At 31.9% G+C, this 19,465-nt stretch overlaps 1 protein-coding gene across 2 annotated transcripts; it reads left to right on the top strand.

Annotated features, from left to right (window-relative positions):
- The first annotated feature begins 1,619 nt into the window (after positions 1-1,619).
- LOC129901505 (putative 1-phosphatidylinositol-3-phosphate 5-kinase FAB1D) lies at positions 1,620-12,499 on the top strand. Of its 2 annotated transcripts, none has more exons than XM_055976703.1 (13): positions 1,620-1,822; positions 3,548-3,772; positions 3,868-3,901; positions 4,031-4,597; positions 5,126-5,267; positions 5,361-5,705; positions 6,875-7,678; positions 7,914-8,248; positions 8,489-8,615; positions 8,744-8,899; positions 9,379-10,965; positions 11,079-11,342; positions 11,758-12,499. In XM_055976703.1, exons 2-13 carry the CDS (start codon positions 3,619-3,621, stop codon positions 12,175-12,177), a joined length of 4,935 nt encoding a protein of 1,644 aa, XP_055832678.1. In that variant the 5' UTR covers positions 1,620-1,822; positions 3,548-3,618; the 3' UTR covers positions 12,178-12,499. The 2 variants fall into 2 exon arrangements, with proteins under 2 accessions (XP_055832678.1, XP_055832680.1); XM_055976705.1 differs by lacking the exon at positions 1,620-1,822 and adding an exon at positions 2,087-2,203.
- Positions 12,500-19,465: the final 6,966 nt, after the last annotated feature.

A 19,465-nucleotide genomic window follows, 5' to 3' on the forward strand; every position in this document is an offset into this window, starting at 1 on the left:
CGATAGTGATATTAAAGGAAACAATCTAAGTTACAACTAAACAAATAAGTAGTAATTATTGAGTTGAGTAACATTTTGATCGTCATTTCTTCTCTTAAAAAAATATAAGGATAATAAATTTGAATTTTTATTTACATGTGCTTCACAATTTTTAAGATATTCTGAAAATTATTTACTATATATATAGTTAAGCTCCTTAAAGCATTTGTTTCATCATTTATGCCTGTCTAGCATTTCACCTTTTTAAATTAGAATTATCCTCTTTTTTAAAAAAAGAAAAAACTTTACTCACTCACATGTTGTGACTTCTAAAATATCAGTAATATATGAAAAATATTAATGTACAATTTCATAGAATCCCCATTGAATTATCTTAAAACTAATAAATATGCTCGCGCACATGCATTAGCCCGTTTAAGTCACAGCAGTGCATGAATTTTATATGTAAAATATGCATCGTTCATTTATTTGATGTGGATATTGAGTATTTGTACACACAAAAAAAAACCTATGATTATATTTGAGTAAGAAAAATAACAAAATAACATGCGGTTAATAAATAAATCAGTCATTAACTCCTTGTAAAACAATCCATTAATTTCAAATATATATTGTTTCCATTAGTGGAACAAAAAAGCCGTCCAAGAAGGATAGTTTATTTATTATAGAAAAAAAAAACATATTCTCTTCTTTATCCGAATAATCTCCCGTGTCTTTCGGATATTTTAAAATTTATAATTCTGGTCTCCCATCCTAATTATCATTTAATAATTGTTCTACACTTTTAAGTGTTTTACCACTCTTTAGGGAACATTGTGAATAATTTATTTTTTTGCGTCTTATGATTTTCTAAAAGAATTAAATTACTACTTTTGCTTAAATCTACTTGATTATTAACATCAAATCTTAGAAAAACAAATTATTATACTTCTATAATTTAGAAAATATGGTCTTTCAAATCAAGAATTTGCGAGAACATTCATTTTATTCATTTTTTCATATAGGTTAAAGAGTTGATGTTATCTATATTATTTATATTATAATGAAACTAGTAATCATTTAAGTCAAAAGTTAAATTATTAAATTATTCTATTAAATAATAATATTTTAACTAAAAATTTAAAAAATTGATAAAAGTTGTCATCCATTTTAAGAGCTGCATTTATTCTGAAAAAGATTTGATGGTTAAAAAAAATTCTCGTTATTACTTTTAAATCTTATATATTTTTTAGCTCTTGAAAATAATTTTAGCGTAAGAATATATTCTATAATCCATTTCCCTTAAAAATATTTTTTTTCATTAATTCACAACACTACACACATACTTATTCCTTCATCCAAAGTATGTCAATTTGTAACAATGTGAACAAGAAAATATGTTTTTCCAGTATTTTAGGCAAATACAGTTGTATACGCTATATTCTGTATGTATATACATTTTGTCTTTTGATTTTCGAAAATTTAAAAGAATTTGAAACTTCTGGTACAGTAATTCTGACCTTTTCCTTTCTTTTTCTACAAAATACAATAATAAATTTTGAATTTTATTGGCCCTATATATCTTATTATATAATGGGGAAGCATGAAACTGAGTGGGCCTACTTATGGGCAAAAAGTCTTCTTCTTTCTCCTACTTCATTCTTCTCTTCTTCAATTCAACTCAATTCCTTTCTCTCTCTTTTAAATTTAAATTCAAGATTTTTCCAAGATTTCAAGTTTTTTGATACCCCTTTGGAAAATAGTATCGGGGTTTGAAGGTTTTTCTTGTGAATTTGATTGATTTGGAGGTCATCATATACGTGTCATTTGGGTTGCTTTAACTGTAAGTCATAAAAGAGGAATCTTTGTCACTTCATTTCTTATTGTTTATCTACTTTGCTATCTGTATTTTTTGTTTTTGTTGAAAAAAACTGGATAATTCATCTGTTAAATCAAGAAGTGTAATCTTCATTGTCAAGAAGTGTAATCTTCATTCAAATTAAGTGGTTTCTTTGGAAAAAAATTAATCTGAATAACTTCATTTTTAATGGTATTTATTTTTGCTGATTGCTTTTTATGCCCAAATGGTACGAGTAAATTGAGTGATTTCCTGGAAAGATTTGATCTTTGTAATTTTAATTCCAATGATATCTATGTGACGAGTGAGACTTGAACCTCCAACATCAATGGGTAGTTTGAGGGTTCGAGTCACGCTGGAGGATAGGTGAGAACACTATTGGTACTCCTGGCGGAGTGGGGTGGGAAAAAATATAATATCTATTTTGCAGATTGTTTTTGAAGCCCAAAATGGCTAATTCTTTTGTGAAAGTCATGATCTTGTAGTCTTCTTGCTTTTGATTTAATTATACCCTTATCCTCTTTAAATTGACTCATTTCCTAGGAAGATTTGCAGCCCTGGTAATCAGCAGATAGACCTGTTTTTTTGTTTTTTGTTTTTTTTTGTTTTGGCTTTGTATCATAAACTGTTGACTTGTTCAGCAATTACTTCTGCTGTTGATGACTTGACCTTCTTTGACAGTTTTTAGCTATAGCTAAGGGACTGATTCTCTTTATCAGTAATTTAAGAAGGAAAAGTATTACTTTCTGAGTTGAATAGTTTAAGCTGTTCAGAAAATTTTGTCAAGAGATAATCTTCTCTGAAAGATCAACTTTTTAACAATTTTGTCAATGGGACAATGGAAATTACAAAGTTGGTTACTTTGTAAACACAGCCTGATCATTCAGGACAATTTGAGAACACTGATTCTGATGCTTCAAGATTTCCAGTTAGTATATATGAAAAAACTAATTAACTTTGATACATGATTGGTAAGAGGAACAAGTTGATGCTTGTTGATTTAGATAGTTTAGGATCTTTCATCTGAATTATGAGTTATCCAGTGCCCAAATGTTTAAGGGGATGCTTCAGTTTATATCTACAAGATGAAAGTCCTGTGGGTTAAGAGCAAAGTGTATCCGCTTTGTGATTGACTAACTACTAAGATACCATTATGTTAACAGCCACCTCCTCCTGCTGCCATTTTCGAACAACCTTGGTTTCTTAAAGCTTTTCCTTTTGTATATTGCCACATATTATTTTGTTATGCATAAATGGTGTTCTTAGTTAGTAATATTTGATAAGCCATTTCTTCATTAAAGGAGCTATGACCTGAAATGCAAATTAGTATAGGTCAAACATTATTACACAGGGATGTTTTAGACAATTATAATTTTGTAGAAGGCTGAATGAGTGATCTAGAAATGACATATCTTGATAAATCCAAATTATACAGCAATATTAGTCCTTCAATTGTATTACATTGTTAAACCTGACTTTCAAATGCTGAAAGTTGAGTCCACTTTCTTGAGGGAAACAAATATGTTGCCTATAATGAATATGATAAGTTCTATCTTCATTCTTGTTCTTATAACCATGGTATTCTTTTCACTTTATGATCTTTTTTGTTTGAAAAATTATTATCACTGCATTACTCTATTGTTTGAGAGGAAGGTTCTATTTTTTTCATTTCAGAACTTCACTTTTTAATTGAGTTGGTCAAATCTGCAGGTTAAAATATTCCTGGGATCAGATGTAATACATGTCACTACTCTGGTATTCTGACAAGATCGAGCGGAAACATGGGGAAACTAGAAAATGAGAATTCGGTGCAAATAGATGGTAGAAATTCTGGTACGTTTTGCCAGTTTTGTGGCAAAAAGCAAGATACTACAACATGTTTGATTAGTCCGACCACTTCTTTGCATAGCAGTAACGGCTCTGTCTCATGTTACAGTATGCTCTCCTTTCTTTATCGCAGTACTTTTAACCATCATTTTCATTCTCTTCTGCTTCGCCTCATGTTGGTTCTTTATTCTTTTATCATTCAGGTGACTTTTCAGGTGATGCAAGCTCAGATGGGAGGTTAGTTGTAATTTAGTTATGTTAAAATCTATTTAAGTTGTTATTAAAATACCTGCCCTCTTTTCCTTGTTAAATGAGGAAAGTCTGACACATGTCAATATGGTTTTCTTTTGGTTTTAATCTGTTCAGGGTTTATATTGATGAATGCAGCACAGATAGCAGTCAAGAGGAGTCCTGTTCTACCATGCGCACAGGAAGAGATGCAGAACTTATGAGAAATGGTAATTGTGAGGAAACCAAAAGTAGCAAAATTGAAGGGGATGACGATGACGAATCTGGAGTCTCTTCTAGTTATGAACTGGATCAGTTCTGGGTGCCCCCAGAGCCAGAATGTTGTGATGATGATGTGGAATACAGTGTAGCTAATTATGATGATGATGAATGTGGTGATGGCTGGGGCAAGCCGACTTCTTTGATCAGCCTCGGAGAAGAAGGTTCTGGGAGCTACAAGTTTAAAGAGGAAAAGCAGAAGGCATTGGAGGAAGTGATGAATGGGAAGCTTAAGGCCCTTGTTAATGACCTTCTTAAGTCTTTTGGTGTTGCCTCATCAGGGGGTGACAATTGGGTTGATATAGTCACCTCCTTGTCTTGGGAGGCTGCTTCATTTGTGAAGCCTGATTCTGCTGAAGGAAAGGCTATGGATCCTAATAAATATGTGAAGATAAAATGCATACGAACTGGTTCTCCCAGCCAAAGGTATAACAGAACAACAACATGTATCATCTTTATTTGATTTTCCTTTCTACGTTCAGTTTAGCTCTTGGATTGTCAAAAGTGGAAAACTATCTGTTTCCTAGAGTTTGATAGTTGTCTTCTATTTGTGAAGTTGCCAGTGAATGCGTGCGCTCGTCTGTCCTCTGTATTATTTGGTTTCCTCTGCCATACTTTCACTAATGTCTATGTTTGACCATCTGCTTAAATTTAGTTACTCATATCCTGAATATTACATTTTAGGCTGTCCCAAAATGGAGTCCTTCGTTATAAATGATAACATTTCCATTCACTATTCATTACTTTCTGAATGTTTTTTTAGGCTACATTTAACCATCTTTATTCTTTTAAAATCTCAAGTTCCTCAGAAAGTAACCTTACCTAATGTGGACTTACCTTTTATATTCTGTACAATTTACATTCAACATTTTATCTGTATGTTTGTTATCTAAGACGAAATTTAATACGAGGGGGGAACCCTTGCTTACATTGTAATTTTTCATGTATTTTTAGTCAATTTATCAGAGGCCTGGTCTTCAAAAAGCATGCTGCCCATAAACATATGCCTACTAAGTTTGAAAAACCTAGGCTGCTGTTGATTGAGGGTGCACTAGGTCAATCAAGTGAGTTGTCATCATTTGAGTCAATTCGACAGGTAAACAAGAAAATTTCTTTAAATGTGAGATAAACAAAAAAGGGAATGTGTTATAGTCTTTAATCATGTGTTCTCATCAATTAATAATGACAGGAGAAAGACAGTGTGTTGAAGTCTATCACTGACTTTCTAGAGAGGTACCAGCCAAATGTGATATTGGTAGAGAAAACTGTCTCTCGTGACATACAAGAGTCTATTCTCAGGAAAGGATGGACACTGGTCTTTGATATGAAAGAACATCGCCTGGAGAGAGTTGCTCGTTGCACTGTTTCACCAATCTTATCTTCTGAAATCTTGTCTGGCCATAAGCTCAGACAGTGTGATTCCTTGCATTTTCAAAGGTTTGTAGAGGAACATGAAACTTCTGATGATGGTGGAAAAAGGCCTAGCAAAACGCTGATGTTCATTGAGGGTTGTCCTACTCATCTGGGATGCACGGTGAGTCATCTTCCCTGTATTAGTTTTAATGACACAGAATTATCTAACTAGGGATTACTGATTGTTGGGACATAGATTCATTGTTGGGTCATTGCTCAAGAAACAACAAAAAAAAGTCACGAAAAATAGCACATCAAGAGACTTGCATAAGGATTACCAGATCTTATAGTAAGAGTAGCGGTGTTCACAGTTTGGGTAAAAACCGATCCAAACCAAAAAACCAAACCAAACCGATCAAATAAACCGATTTTTATTTGGTTTGGTTTGGTTTAGCTTTACATTTTTAAAAACCGATAATAGTTGGTTTGGTTTTGGTTTTGTTCAAAAAAACCTAACAAATAACCGAACCGAATCGACAAATTATAGACATATTTTTTTATAATTATATATACATAATATATCATTTTTTATGAACACTTTTTTATGCAAAAAGTGCAGCACACTAATTTAAAATAGTAAGATATGATGCGTCTTTTATTTGTAGAACCATATCATTAGCTTATGCATTATTCAGTAAGTTTATGTTTAGTACATTGGATTAGCTAACAATATAAATAGAAAGTTAAAACATAATTAAAGTTCTAGTATAAGAATTATAAGATCCAAGATGGCACGAAGACAATTTTTTTGAATGACCGAACCAAACCTATCCGAAACCGATAACAATCAAACCGATTGATGTATATTTTATTTGGTTTGGTTTGGTTTTAATAATTTTAAAACCAATTAAACTTGTTTGGTTTTGATTTTGACCAATAACCGGTTTTGCTTTCATTTGGCCCTCCCGCTTGTTTCAATCTGGGGTTTTTGTGAAAAAAACTGATATAGCTCATTCACTTACCTCGTATACCAACAAACAAACAAGCTTCTATTGCTTATGGAACTTCCGAGACCCTTCTAGCTAGTGATTTTTGACTCTAAACATGATGAAAAGATCTAAGGTGTTCATCTAAAAATGGTCTTTTCCTGTTTCGTTGCTCCATTTTTCTTTAATATTATGTTGATATTCACCAATTCATATCTTTGCCTTGGGAGGCTTGTGTGATTCTAGATAGTCTTCTTTGTGGTAAATAATAGAGGATTGATACCTAATATTTTAACATTCACCCTCTTTCATTTTTAATATAGAACATTTACTTCTATACCTCTGACCCTGACCTTTTGTGCAGATTTTGTTAATGGGAGCTAACAGTGATGAGCTGAAGAAGATCAAATGTGTGGTACGATGTGCAGTGATCATGGCATATAATTTAATCCTCGAGACTTGTTTCCTTCTAGATCAAAAAGTAATGTTCTCGACTATTCCTCTTAGCCAGGGGGTGAATACAACAGCTACTGATGACCCCCCAGCTGTTAGTTCTGAACAAGAAATTCTTTCAACTGTTGCTGAGACAAATTTGTCCTGTTCAATGGACGGCCCAATTTCCAATGGCTTCCATCAGGAAGTAAGGCATAAACTAGAATCACAAGGCGGTTCTCTATTATTTGAGCCATATAATCCAGTTGTTTTTTCTGGGTTGTCATCTCTCTCAGCCTCTCTGAAAAAGGTTATGGGGGATAACTTTCCTGTCTGCCCCACCTCTGAACAATCCATGCCCTCATGTGTCAGTGATAATGGATCCAACGAAGATAATCAGGAACAAACTGATACTCAAGTTCCTGACGCAACTGAGGTGGTAAATCAAAGTGATACAGATCAGAAAGCCACTATCTGTGATGACGAGATGGCATCCGAAAAAGAACTGTTGCATGCTCCAATAATGAGCCAGGGAGAATCTTTGGAATCACAGTTATCTGGTAATATGGGGAATGGTGTTACATCTATGGATACTGAGAGTATATTGGTTCTGATATCAAGCCGGAATGCTTCAAGAGGGACTATGTGTGCCCATAGTCATTTTTCTCGCATAAAGTTTTATCAAAATTTTGATATTCCGCTTGGAAACTTCTTGCAGCAAAATTTGCTAAGTCAGGTGCGTAGAACTCAACAGTCTCCACTTCAAACTCTTCTTGTTCTGTCACTGTAGTTGCAAATTTGATTAACAATTTTCTTTGGAATGATTGGTGGTCATTTTGCTGAGTTCATCATTAATAGTCGCTATACTGTTTTATTTGAAATAAAATTGTGGCCTTATCATTATCAGTTGATACTTTTCTCTAGACTGTGGAGTTTGTTTTAAATGTTAACATAAAAGCTCTGTCGTACAGAAACTCCCATGCAAGAGCTGTGATGGACCCCCTGAAGCTCACATTTTCTATTATGCACACTACAATAAGCTACTTGCAATTCAAGTTCGTTCTCTTCCAAAAGACAAGGGGCTTCCAGGTGAAAGTGGAGGGAAGATTTGGATGTGGAGTCGTTGTGGTAGATGCAAGTTCCAGATTGGTAGCTCAAAATCTACGAAAAGAGTTTTAGTATCCACTGGTTCTCGTGGTTTTTCATTTGGAAAATTTTTGGAGCTCAGCTTCTCAAATTCCTCTGTGTTTAATAAACTGTCTGGCTGTGGTCATTCCTTGCACAGGGATTTCCTCTACTTTTTTGGGTACGGTTACTTGTGTCTATCTTTAGTTATTCTGAAGTTCCTTTTATTTTCATGTATGCAGATCTAATAGCAAAGCCTACTGATAGCTTTTTGCTATCTGTTATGAAAATTTCCATTTGACATTACTCAAGATTTAAGTTGAATCGTTTGCTATGAGTGACTATGTAGGGATTTGGAATTGGTGTTTTTCTCATATTTTATCTTTCCTTGAAGATATTCATGTCACTTCTGCACGTGCAGATTAGGGCATATGGTTGCTGTGTTTAAGTACTCAACTGTTACTACTTACTCTGTGGCACTTCCTCCTGAGAAGCTGGAATTTAGCAGTTCTGTCGATGGAGAATTTCTTAAGAAGGATTTTGAAGATGTATGTCTTTTTTCAAGTGTGACTGCTTTTCACACATTTAAGGCTTTTAAATACTTGGCTGAACATGGAAGTTACATGCCCTAGTGCAAGTTTCTACATTGACTAAGATTTTTTTCTTCCTCAACTAGGTGTACATGAAAGGGATTAAGATGTTTCGTGATGTAGAAAAAGCTTTGAAGGCAATAGAGTCTCGATTTGTTGGAACTACTATAAATCTTCAAGGATCAATTAGGACATTTTCTGAAATTGAGAGAATGTTGAAGGAAGAGAGAACTCAATTTGAGGTTAGCTCCTTTCTGCTGTCATTTTCAGATTACTTGTTCCTGTTGCATTTTATTTGATCAACGTCGATGTGGTGGATTGTCATTCTGGTTCTAAGTTCCCTTTGAATTAATCATATTAGATGGTGCATTTTTTACCACGGTAATAACTTGGTACTTACAACCTTACACTTCTGTGACTGAGCAAATGATTTTGATATTATATTGGCTACGGTACAATAATGTAATAGATGTCAAATACATACAAATACTTGCATTAAAGAGTTAATAGCTTTCTGATATTCTGGTTGATGAGAATCGTCATTCAGATGTAAGTTGATAAATGTCAAATGCATTTACGTGCACGTGTGGATAGTAAAGCTATATCCAAACCTATTGCCTTTTTTCACTGAACTCATTTACGATTTATTTGGTCCAGACATTCATTAAAGCATATGTAAATCTTATTTTACTTTTACTAATCTCTGTGTATTCAATGTCAGATTGATATTCAAAATGTCGTTATGGATGGAAATCGGGATGTTGTCATGTATAAACTTCTAATGTTGAATAGAATTCGGCTGGAGCTTTTGCTGGAGTCCTGTGTGTGGGATCGCCGTCTTCATTCATTACTATCATCTGATTGTACCGCTGCCAACCCCAAAACTACTGACCAGAAGCATCATACACTGCCAGGTATCAATACTATTAACCACAGGGAACAACAAGAGAAAAGCAGTGTTAAAGGAGACACTAAAGTTTATCCGGAAAGAGATGACAGAGAATTGGAAGATTGTCCGGATCTGAAAATCAAGCTAGTTGAAGACTCTTGTGGAGATGATAACAGCAGGACAGAAACTACTGTAGGAAGTCGTGATAATGTTTCGGATACCGACTATGATCTCAAACCAAATGTTGAATCATCTGCAAAAGGAAATTGTTTTCCCATTAAAGAAATTCCTGTTGATACACATGATTGTGGACAAGATGAACCATCAACTTTATCTGCTTTCAATGATGGTGCTGAGTTGACAACTGCAGCCAAAGTAAATGGAAACGATTTTTCCCTTCAGGATATGACAGTCAAATCTGACCTCTCTGATCACTGCCTTTTTGGTAATGAAAGTAACTTACAGCTCAATCTTCCTTCATCCATTCAATTGGAGACGGATAAACTAATTGCCGTTGATGCTGGAGGTACTCATGATCCTATTCATTCTCAAAGGAGTAGATCCCTATCCTCAATATTTTCCGACATAGAGAATGATGAAGGATGGTGGACTCCATTCCCTGAAATTTGGTGTCAATACATGGAGGATCTCCAGAGAGGTCACCTACCGAAATTAGGATCTATCACAAACCATGATGTAGAATCTACTACTTATAAACTTATTACCAATGAGGGCGCGAAGCTTCACATTCCCCTTGGAAGTGATAAATACATTATTTCTGATTATGAAGATGAATTTTCCAGCATTATTGCCTGTGCTTTGGTCTTGCTGAAGGATTTGCCTATTGGATGTGAAGATCTTGGAGATGATGGCAGAAAAGATAGAGGAATTGATGCTAAGGCGTATGAGAGTTCACAAGGCTTAATGCGGATATTCTCTCTAGCTTCTCCACATTTGTCTTCAACTGGTTCATTGGATTTAACAGCGTATCACTCTTCGAACATGTCGGAGGTAGCACGCACATCAAGTTTAGATGGGGTAGATTTGCTAGATTCATCAGTTTCTTTCACGGCTGTTCAGGCGGAAGTCTCCATGGGTTTGGGTAAATTGTCTGGGAAGTATAAATACTCAGTCCTCTGTCTCTATGCCAGCCAATTTCGTCATTTGCGAGATCGATGGTGCACTTCAGAAGTTGATTTCATTGCTTCCTTGAGTAGATGTAGGAGCTGGGATGCGAAAGGTGGCAAAAGTAATTCTTTGTTTGCCAAAACAGTTGATGATCGGTTTATCGTCAAGGAAATTAAGAGAGCAGAATTTGACTCGTTCTTGAAGTTTGCTCCTAGTTATTTTGAATACATGGATCAGTGCCATGCGAAGAGGAATCAAACCTGCCTTGCAAAAATTCTTGGCATTTATCAGGTTGATTAATTGACTATAGTCACTTTCACTTTTCTGTCTGTTAGCATGATATGTTTTCTTCCTGCCAGAAAACTGTGCATTTTTTTGAGCTTTCTACTGTTTATGTTTTTCAGGTCAATGTAAGGCCAAGAGGTGGAAAAGAGACGAGGCACGATCTCATGGTGATGGAGAACCTTTCATTTGGTAGAAATACTACTCGGCAGTATGATCTGAAAGGCGCTTTGCATGCTCGATTTAGTGCAGCTGGCAATGGTGCAGGAGACGTTCTTTTGGACCAAAACTTTGTCAATGACATGAATGTTTCTCCTTTATATGTCGGGACAAGATCAAAGAGGGCTTTGCAACGGGCTGTATGGAATGATTGTACTTTCCTCAAGGTAAGTTGGGGGTCAAACTGCTCTACCCTAATAACTGGTAGCTCTATCCACCAGAACTTAAAAGCATCCAAAAAAAAGTCACTTATGCTTCTTATAATTATTACTCCCTCCATTTCAATTTGTTTGTCTTATTTTCCTTTTTAGTCGTTTTAAAAAGAATGTCTCTTTCCTTTTTTGGCAACTCTTTATTTCTAACTTCCCCCATCGGATGTTTGTTTGAGACGACGAATTGAAGGACATTTTGGTACATTTTACATATCTTTAGTTTAAGACCACAAGATTCAACATTCTTTTTTACTTTTAAAATTCCGTGTCAAGTCAAAACCACACAACCAAATTGGAGCGGAGGGAGTATGCAATATCTGAAGCTAATGGATTATCCTCTAAAACTGGTACTACTTGTTGATTTTTGCAGTCAATCAATGTGATGGACTATTCTCTACTTGTGGGAGTAGATAGCCAACGCCGTGAACTTGTTTGTGGCATCATCGACTATCTCAGACAATATACATGGGACAAGCAGCTCGAGAATTGGGTCAAATCTTCACTTGTGGTTCCGAAGAATCAGCTTCCTACTATTGTATCTCCGAAAGAGTATTATAAGAGATTTAGGAAGTTCATTGACACACATTTCTTAAGTGTTCCAGATAATTGGTGCTCCCAAAAATCTTCAAATCCTTGTAAACTTCTTCGCACAGTAAGCAGTATCACTTCCCCACAGTCGGAGTCCGATGATGGTGATTCTGATCAACCAAAGTGCACCGGTGAAGGGGAACATAAAGATGCATCCTCTGATGGTAATGGTTCGCATCCCCTGAGTTCTGTTCCCTTTTAAGTAGTTCCCATCCCCGGTGGTCATTAATTTCTGTACATAGTTGTTTGTTGCCCGAGCATTATAGATATATATACCCCCTCTTATTTCTGCGATTATTTTTAGCAAAGTTATGGGGATGGATTTATTCTTTAGGTTCATTTCTAGCTTGCAGTATATATCAAAGTTCTTGTGAGGTCTATGACTCATTGTAAAAAGTCCTTTAGTAAGCTTGAGTATTATTTAGGCTGTCAAAGGGAAAAAAGATAGCAGTTGAAGCTGCTTATGGTTTATATTTTTGGCTGTAAGACAATATTCCTATAATCCATTGTTGAGTTTTTGGTTATTTGGTGTATGTGACTGTTTTTTTATGGCATGGTAGAATCAGCAAAGATCTACAACAACAGCATATTCAGTGTAATCTCCACAAGTGGGGTCTGCGGAGGGTAGGATGTACGTAGACCTTATCCCTACCTTTGCAGTGTAATCTCCACAAGTGCGGTTTGCGGAGGGTAGGATGTATGCAGACCTTACCCCTATCTTTGTGGGGATAAAAAGGTTGTCTTTTATAGACTCTCGCCTCGACAGACAAGAAAAGAAATCGAAGCATGGTAGCAAGAAACTATGACAACAAATAGCAAGATACAAGTAGTGAAGCAACATGTAGAATACTCATAGAAGAAAAGGAGAATAAGGTGATTACTAAATAATATTACTATTAAGGGGAAACATAGAGAAGGTTTTCCTTCTACTTCTCCCACACTTCTCCCACACTCTTGTGTGGCGACATTCGACTATCTACTAACAGGAAAATAGAATAAATGAAGCTACAAAAGAAGAAGAAATAAAACATGGTCAAAGAGGCAGAGATAATATACCTGTTCTTGTTGTGCTAGCTTTCATCTGTGAAATGATTCAATGAGAAATGAACTCAAAGGATAAATGTACTTCCTTCTGACACTTTAAACCGGCAATTTCAGATTTTACCACATAACCACTGATGACACCACGGAGGTGGAATGGTTAAAATTCCTCGGTCCTTAATCAGAGATATCTAGTTCAAACTCTGAAAATAGAGAATATTTCGTGGAGAGACTGCTTTCCCATTCTCTTAGGGGGGCGAGAATTCAAATTATATAGGCCAATATAAATCTTGGATAACCAACTACTATTAAAATTTAAAAAAAGGTAGCAGATGCTTCAGATCAATAGAACTTGTCTCTTAGGTTTTCCTAGTTGTTTTATTGTACAAATACATTTACAAAGTGAAAAGAACATATATAGTCATATTTTCAATTTGACGAGTCTCCCATTATTTAGGCATCTTCAAGAACTCCGTGAATGGATCACATTAATAAAACATATTGTCAAGTGCGTTTATGTCGGGACATATATTGTTAATCATGCGTTTAAATATAGTATTTATTCTACTATCATAGTTAAAACTTAAAAGTCTAGTGGCAGATTTTTAGAATTATATATATACTATTAATCATGTTTTGTAGATATAATATTTATTTGGGAAATAATTGTCTATTCAATTTTAACTCAGATTTAAAATTAGATCATTTATTTGTTTGTGTTTTCCTTTGTACTTGTATGGTAGATGGTTTAATGTATAAAATTGTAGCATATACACAATAATTAGTTTTTATAAATTAATAAAATTTAAGTTCGCAATCTAAGATGGAAATTGAGCACACCATCATAATGATTATAATATAAAATTAAATATAATTATCTTTGATTATGAGAGCGTTATAATTAAATGTATATATATATATATATATATATATATATATATAGAGAGAGAGAGAGAGAGAGAGAGAGAGAGAGAGATATGTCAATTAGATGCACTTATCATACCCTTTTGACTTCAAAAATCAATTTGTCAAGTCTTACAAACCCTTTTTTATACCTGCATCGTAATTGTATGGTTTGTAAAATTAAAGGCAGTTTTGTGTGTGTATGCATTAAAAATACTTAGTAAGTAATATTTTTAAATCCAGTTTGACTTTAAACTTAGAATTTGTCTCTGACAAAGATGCAAGCATCAAATATGTAACATAATATGTTTGTATATTATTGTTGTTGAAGGAAATTAGTCGGGCTCCAATATGATTGTTAGACTGGATCATCCATGACCAATCAGCCATGTGGGTCAACTCAAGTTTATATTAAAAAGATAAATAATATATAATTAGTTACATTTATTTAAAAACTTACGAATAAAAAAAGAGACACAACGATAAAATCTTTTAACTGTTGTATTGCTTAAGAAGCGATAAAAAGGAGTTCAGAAGAAACTCACTTTTGAACTTTACAAAAATCTATAATTTATTCGTCTCTCACTCTCTCAAATTCTTGCGAAAGAATTCTATTGAAGATTTTTTTTCCCAATAGCAAAAACAAATTTTTGTAAAGGTAAACGAGCATACACTGTGACTAATTAGTTCATGTTTCATAAATATGTGATTATACTATTAAATTAATGAAATAAATTCAATGAACCTGAAAACCCTGCATAAGTGTGTTCGATTCAAACAATATTACTAACCACTATGCAAGCTCCAAGTAGCAGTGTCCTTTTCATTGTTTTGTATATATTCTCTTAAAAACGCCTCTACTTAATTATATCTCCAATTAATATGGAGCCTTTTCTTGGTAAATTTATACGTTGACATTAATGTCCTGACCAGTCCCAAGGGACCAAAATATCAGAGTATTGTTAATGACTTTGCAAGAATGATTAATATGAGTATTTCTTTATTATATTATTATAATATCTATATCAATTGATGTTTAGTATTAAGCCTTGAAAATAATTTGTGAAATAAGTAATTAATGTTAAGGGTAAAATATGAAGAGACTTTTTTGTTTTTTCATGATATATTAAAGTGATAAGTTAAAGTAAAAAAGAAAAAAAATCTAATTTTGAAATAATAGAGAAGAAAGAAATAAACGGATGGAGTCAGTGACGGACCCAAAATTTTCGTTCAGGGGGTTCGGAAAAAAAAAATCATGGTAATAATGTTGACAAATTAGAAGGTCATTTTAGATATAAACGGGTCAGATCATATATGAGCGAGCTTAAGAGCCCGTTTGGATGGGCTTTAAGTTGGTCAAAGCCCCTTTTTAGCTTTTGGACGTATTTGCCTAATGCGTTATTTAAGCCATAAAGTTCTTAAAGTCCGTCAAAAATGAAAAGTTAGGATTTCTAACTTTTTTTTTCTTAGTGCTTAAAGTCATTTTCTTTGACCATGAAAATTACTTTTATATCCCTTATATTTTAACTAAATTTTCAAACTACCCTTTTTATTCTTTTAACCCTAAAATTCACATCATTTTCCTCATTTAAGCACTTTTATTCAAATACTCAAGTACTCAACTGCTTATTTATAAAAATAATTTTCAGTACTTCAAAGTTCTAAAAGCACTTCATACATAAAAATTACTTTTTTTAAGCTCATCCAAACGGGCTCTAAATTCAATAATTTTTAACTAAATTAAATATTTTTATTAAAAAATTTATTGAATATGTAATAATATAGACTTGGACATTAATTTTTTGATTGAAATATTACTATACATAATTTAATGAAAACAAATTTACAATATAAAGCTATTTGAAAAAATTGACAGTGTAAAAAATAAAATTTGACAAACTTATTTAAAAAGAAAAATGAGAAAGGTTAGAAATAACAATAAAAATTCCTTGACTAAGATTCAATCTCAATTATGTGGGTGGATCTTTACGCCCTTAACCACTGCACTATGTGCTAGTATTGTATTGAGGGGGTTAATAATTAATATATATATATATATATATATATATATATATATAGGCAAATCATAAATTTAATCCTATATATACAGTATAATTTTTCAAGTGAGAGGGTTCGGCTAAACCCCTCGGCTCCATGTGGGTCCGCCCTCGGATGGAGTACTTTGATTCATACATCATAATATGACGTTTTTTTAAAAGTTAAAGACCATAGTACCGGGGTCCGGTTACAATTGTTGCATTAAAGTTTTGGAACGAAATTCAAAATTTTCATGCATTTATAGGATAAACGTTCCTACAGTTTAATTAATTTTGTTATTTAATTTATATAATCGGTTTTTAATTATATAAATTCAGAATTTATATAATTTAGTTTTTAATTGTATAAAAATTAGAATTTGTATATGCTTACTCTAGCTATTTGTATACGATTTGTTGATACATTTGATTTGTATAAGTTATGAAAAATTCATAACTATATAAAATCATAATTTGTATATAATTATCTTGTTTGTATATGATTTATTGATACATTTGATTTATATAAGTTCTAAAAAATTATTAAATGTGTAAATATAAAATTTGTATATACTTATCCAATTTGTATATTGGCAAGCGAAATATTCAAATGAAATTTTAAATAATTCTTAAATGTATAAATACAAAATTTATATATCTATATACTCTGTTTGTATATTGGAAAGCGAAATATACAAGCAAAAATGCTATAACAAACAAAATATAACTATGAAATATAATTTGACAAACTATAGCTAAGAAATATAATTAAAATATTTATAATAGCAATTCTGTAAAATTTTCCCTAAATTATATTGAACCCTTAATAGCCCATTATATTTCCTTCTTTCTTTTTCCTAGGAAGAGTTGCAAAAGTTGATATTTATGTATTGGTCAATTTCGTACCACAAATAATTTAATATCTCCATTCTGTCAACTGATATTCATTTCCCAATACATTAATGGCCTAGTAGTACTTTATTTCATCCAAGACATTTTCTTGTTTAGATTTGATCGAACAATTATTGAAAAAACCTATTTAGGCAGCCCTATTATTTCTATTATTTTAATATGCAGACCCATGATAATCTAGAAAAATAGAAATAAATTCCATCTAACAAACAACTTCTCAACAGTTTATATCCACCATTCCAGAATAAGTCAAACACTATTTTTTTAACAAAATTACTGATTACGACAAAACCAACAAACTATTGTCAAGAAATCACCGTATTTGAATTCGTGTTTTCATTTCAATTTATTTGGTTTATTTTGACTTTGTAGGTAGTTCAAAAAAATAAAAAAGATTTTTGCATTTTGTTATCATATCAAATGTATCAAACTGTTTTTTAATTATATCATCTTAAACATGTCACATGAAAAATTGAAATTAAAAATTGCTAAAAAGGGATAGAGTCATTCCTTTTTAAGCCAACTAAAAAAAAATTGATCAAACAAATTAAAACAGAAAGTATCACATTAGTTCAAAAAATTACCCTAAAATAATTCTTACGTACTTCATAAATTTAAAATCAAAGTTGGCTATTATTTCTAACTATATTCTTAATATTAAAAAAGAATGCACGAGAGAAAAATAATTAATCTACTTTTATTAAATAAAAATAATTTAATAATTTAATTTATATCTTATATTTATTATTTTTATAAAATATGTTAAAACGACGGTTCAACAAGAACGAAGGAAGTACTTTTTAAAAATGGTGAATGGACATATCTCAAACAGGACATTCGAATTAATGAATGATAAAAATTGTCTTATATGGTTAGCTAGCGGGATTTCGATTTGATTTGATGTATTATCAATTTAATTTATTAATTTTTTATTTTTAAATATGTTAAATTAATAAGATATTTTTATCTGTTTTTTATTTATCGGTTATTAATTTTTAACGATTTTATTTTTAATTTAACTAATAAAATAATATTAAATTTTTTCAATAATCTGATGCGACAGAATAATAATATAACTTTACATAATGCTCAAAAAATAGAAACAATAGTAACTAACATGAAAAGAACTATACAAGTGCAACACAAATAACATAACTAGAACAATCATGTAAATTAAAGGTTAAAGTGCAAAAGTAATAACCAGTAAGGTATTGATATTAATATTCAATATTTATGTAGGAGTAAAGTGTAAATTACAATGAGTTATTAATTTACCTAATAACCCAATATTAAAAAATTAAAAATTGAATCAATAACCCGATAAATTTTCTTTATAAAATCATTAAAAAATTGTTAACCCAATAACCTAATAACAATAAATTAATAACTTTTTTTTTAATTTGATTTATTGATCAATTCGATTTTTTCACACTAATAGTAGACTCAAAATATTAACTTAAATATATTGCAAAGCATTTTTGCACTTTAAATTTAACCTAAAATATGGACTTAAAAGAGAGAAGAGAAGGATTTGTCTCAAAGCAAGACTAACCGTTAGCTTGTTACCATTATATATATACATTTTAAGAAATGTTAATATCAATTTTAAAATAATTTCATGATTTCCTATTTAATTTTTTAATATAAATGGTAACATGGGGGGCATCCACAATTTTAAACATTTGCTTAAGATATGGACTTGAATTTTTTTTAGAAAACAATTCTATTGAAAGAAATGGGAGTGACTTTTTGGCAAAGCAAGACTAATTTAACAGGCTACCATAATATAATCAACTAAAAATTGCATATACATTTTTTAAAACCGTACGCAAAATATCTATCTAAAAATAATTCAATGCTTGTTTACTTTAATATACAATCTTTAGCATGAATTACGGAGAGATAAATGATGATATCGTATATTAAATTGGATCGGAATAAGTGAAATGGAGGCTCGTCTATAAGTAATGTGGATAAGAGTATATGTTGGCAAGATCTATAAATAAGTTTTATATGGTTAGACCAACATTGTTACATATTACATGTATTTGATTAATTTTATATATATTCCCAAGTATGTTTGGGATAAAAATTGAGAAATAGTATTTGGTCATATAATTTGTATGATTTAGTAAATATTTTTGGCAAAATAATTTAAATTTTCAAAATACTAGAAAAAATTAGTATTTGAACCAAATTATATTATTTGAAAATTTTCAAACATATAAAAATTACTCTAAACTTTTATATTTTACAAGAACACTCATCATTTTTCAATCTCAACTCTTGACAAGTTTGAATATGCGATTAATGTATTGCTTTTGCCTATATTGTTGTTTTTGTTGTTGATAGTCATCAGGTATGTTATAATGTTATTTCTAATCATGTTCATTATAAAATGACAATATAAAATTTTGGATGTTTTAAATAATTTTTAGAACTTATGATATAAATATATTTCTTTAAAAAATCAAATATCTTTTATCCAAAATTTATGATCAAAGACATGATGAAACTTCACCCAAAATTTTACCCAAATATGACTTGTCAAAAATAGTGGCCATAAAAATCATGGCCAAACGCTAGGTAACTTTGTCT

This window comes from Solanum dulcamara, chromosome 8 (genome assembly GCF_947179165.1).
Source record: "Solanum dulcamara chromosome 8, daSolDulc1.2, whole genome shotgun sequence".
NCBI classification, from domain to species: domain Eukaryota; kingdom Viridiplantae; phylum Streptophyta; class Magnoliopsida; order Solanales; family Solanaceae; genus Solanum; species Solanum dulcamara.

Excerpts from the sequence above, each read along its gene's own strand:
- LOC129901505 (XM_055976703.1), top strand. The coding sequence starts at position 3,619 with ATGGGGAAACTAGAAAATGAGAATTCGGTGCAAATAGATGGTAGAAAT. Across the intron at positions 7,679-7,913 it reads AGCAAAATTTGCTAAGTCAG|AAACTCCCATGCAAGAGCTG; the intron begins GTGCGTAGAACT and ends TCTGTCGTACAG. Across the intron at positions 10,966-11,078 it reads AAATTCTTGGCATTTATCAG|GTCAATGTAAGGCCAAGAGG; the intron begins GTTGATTAATTG and ends TATGTTTTTCAG.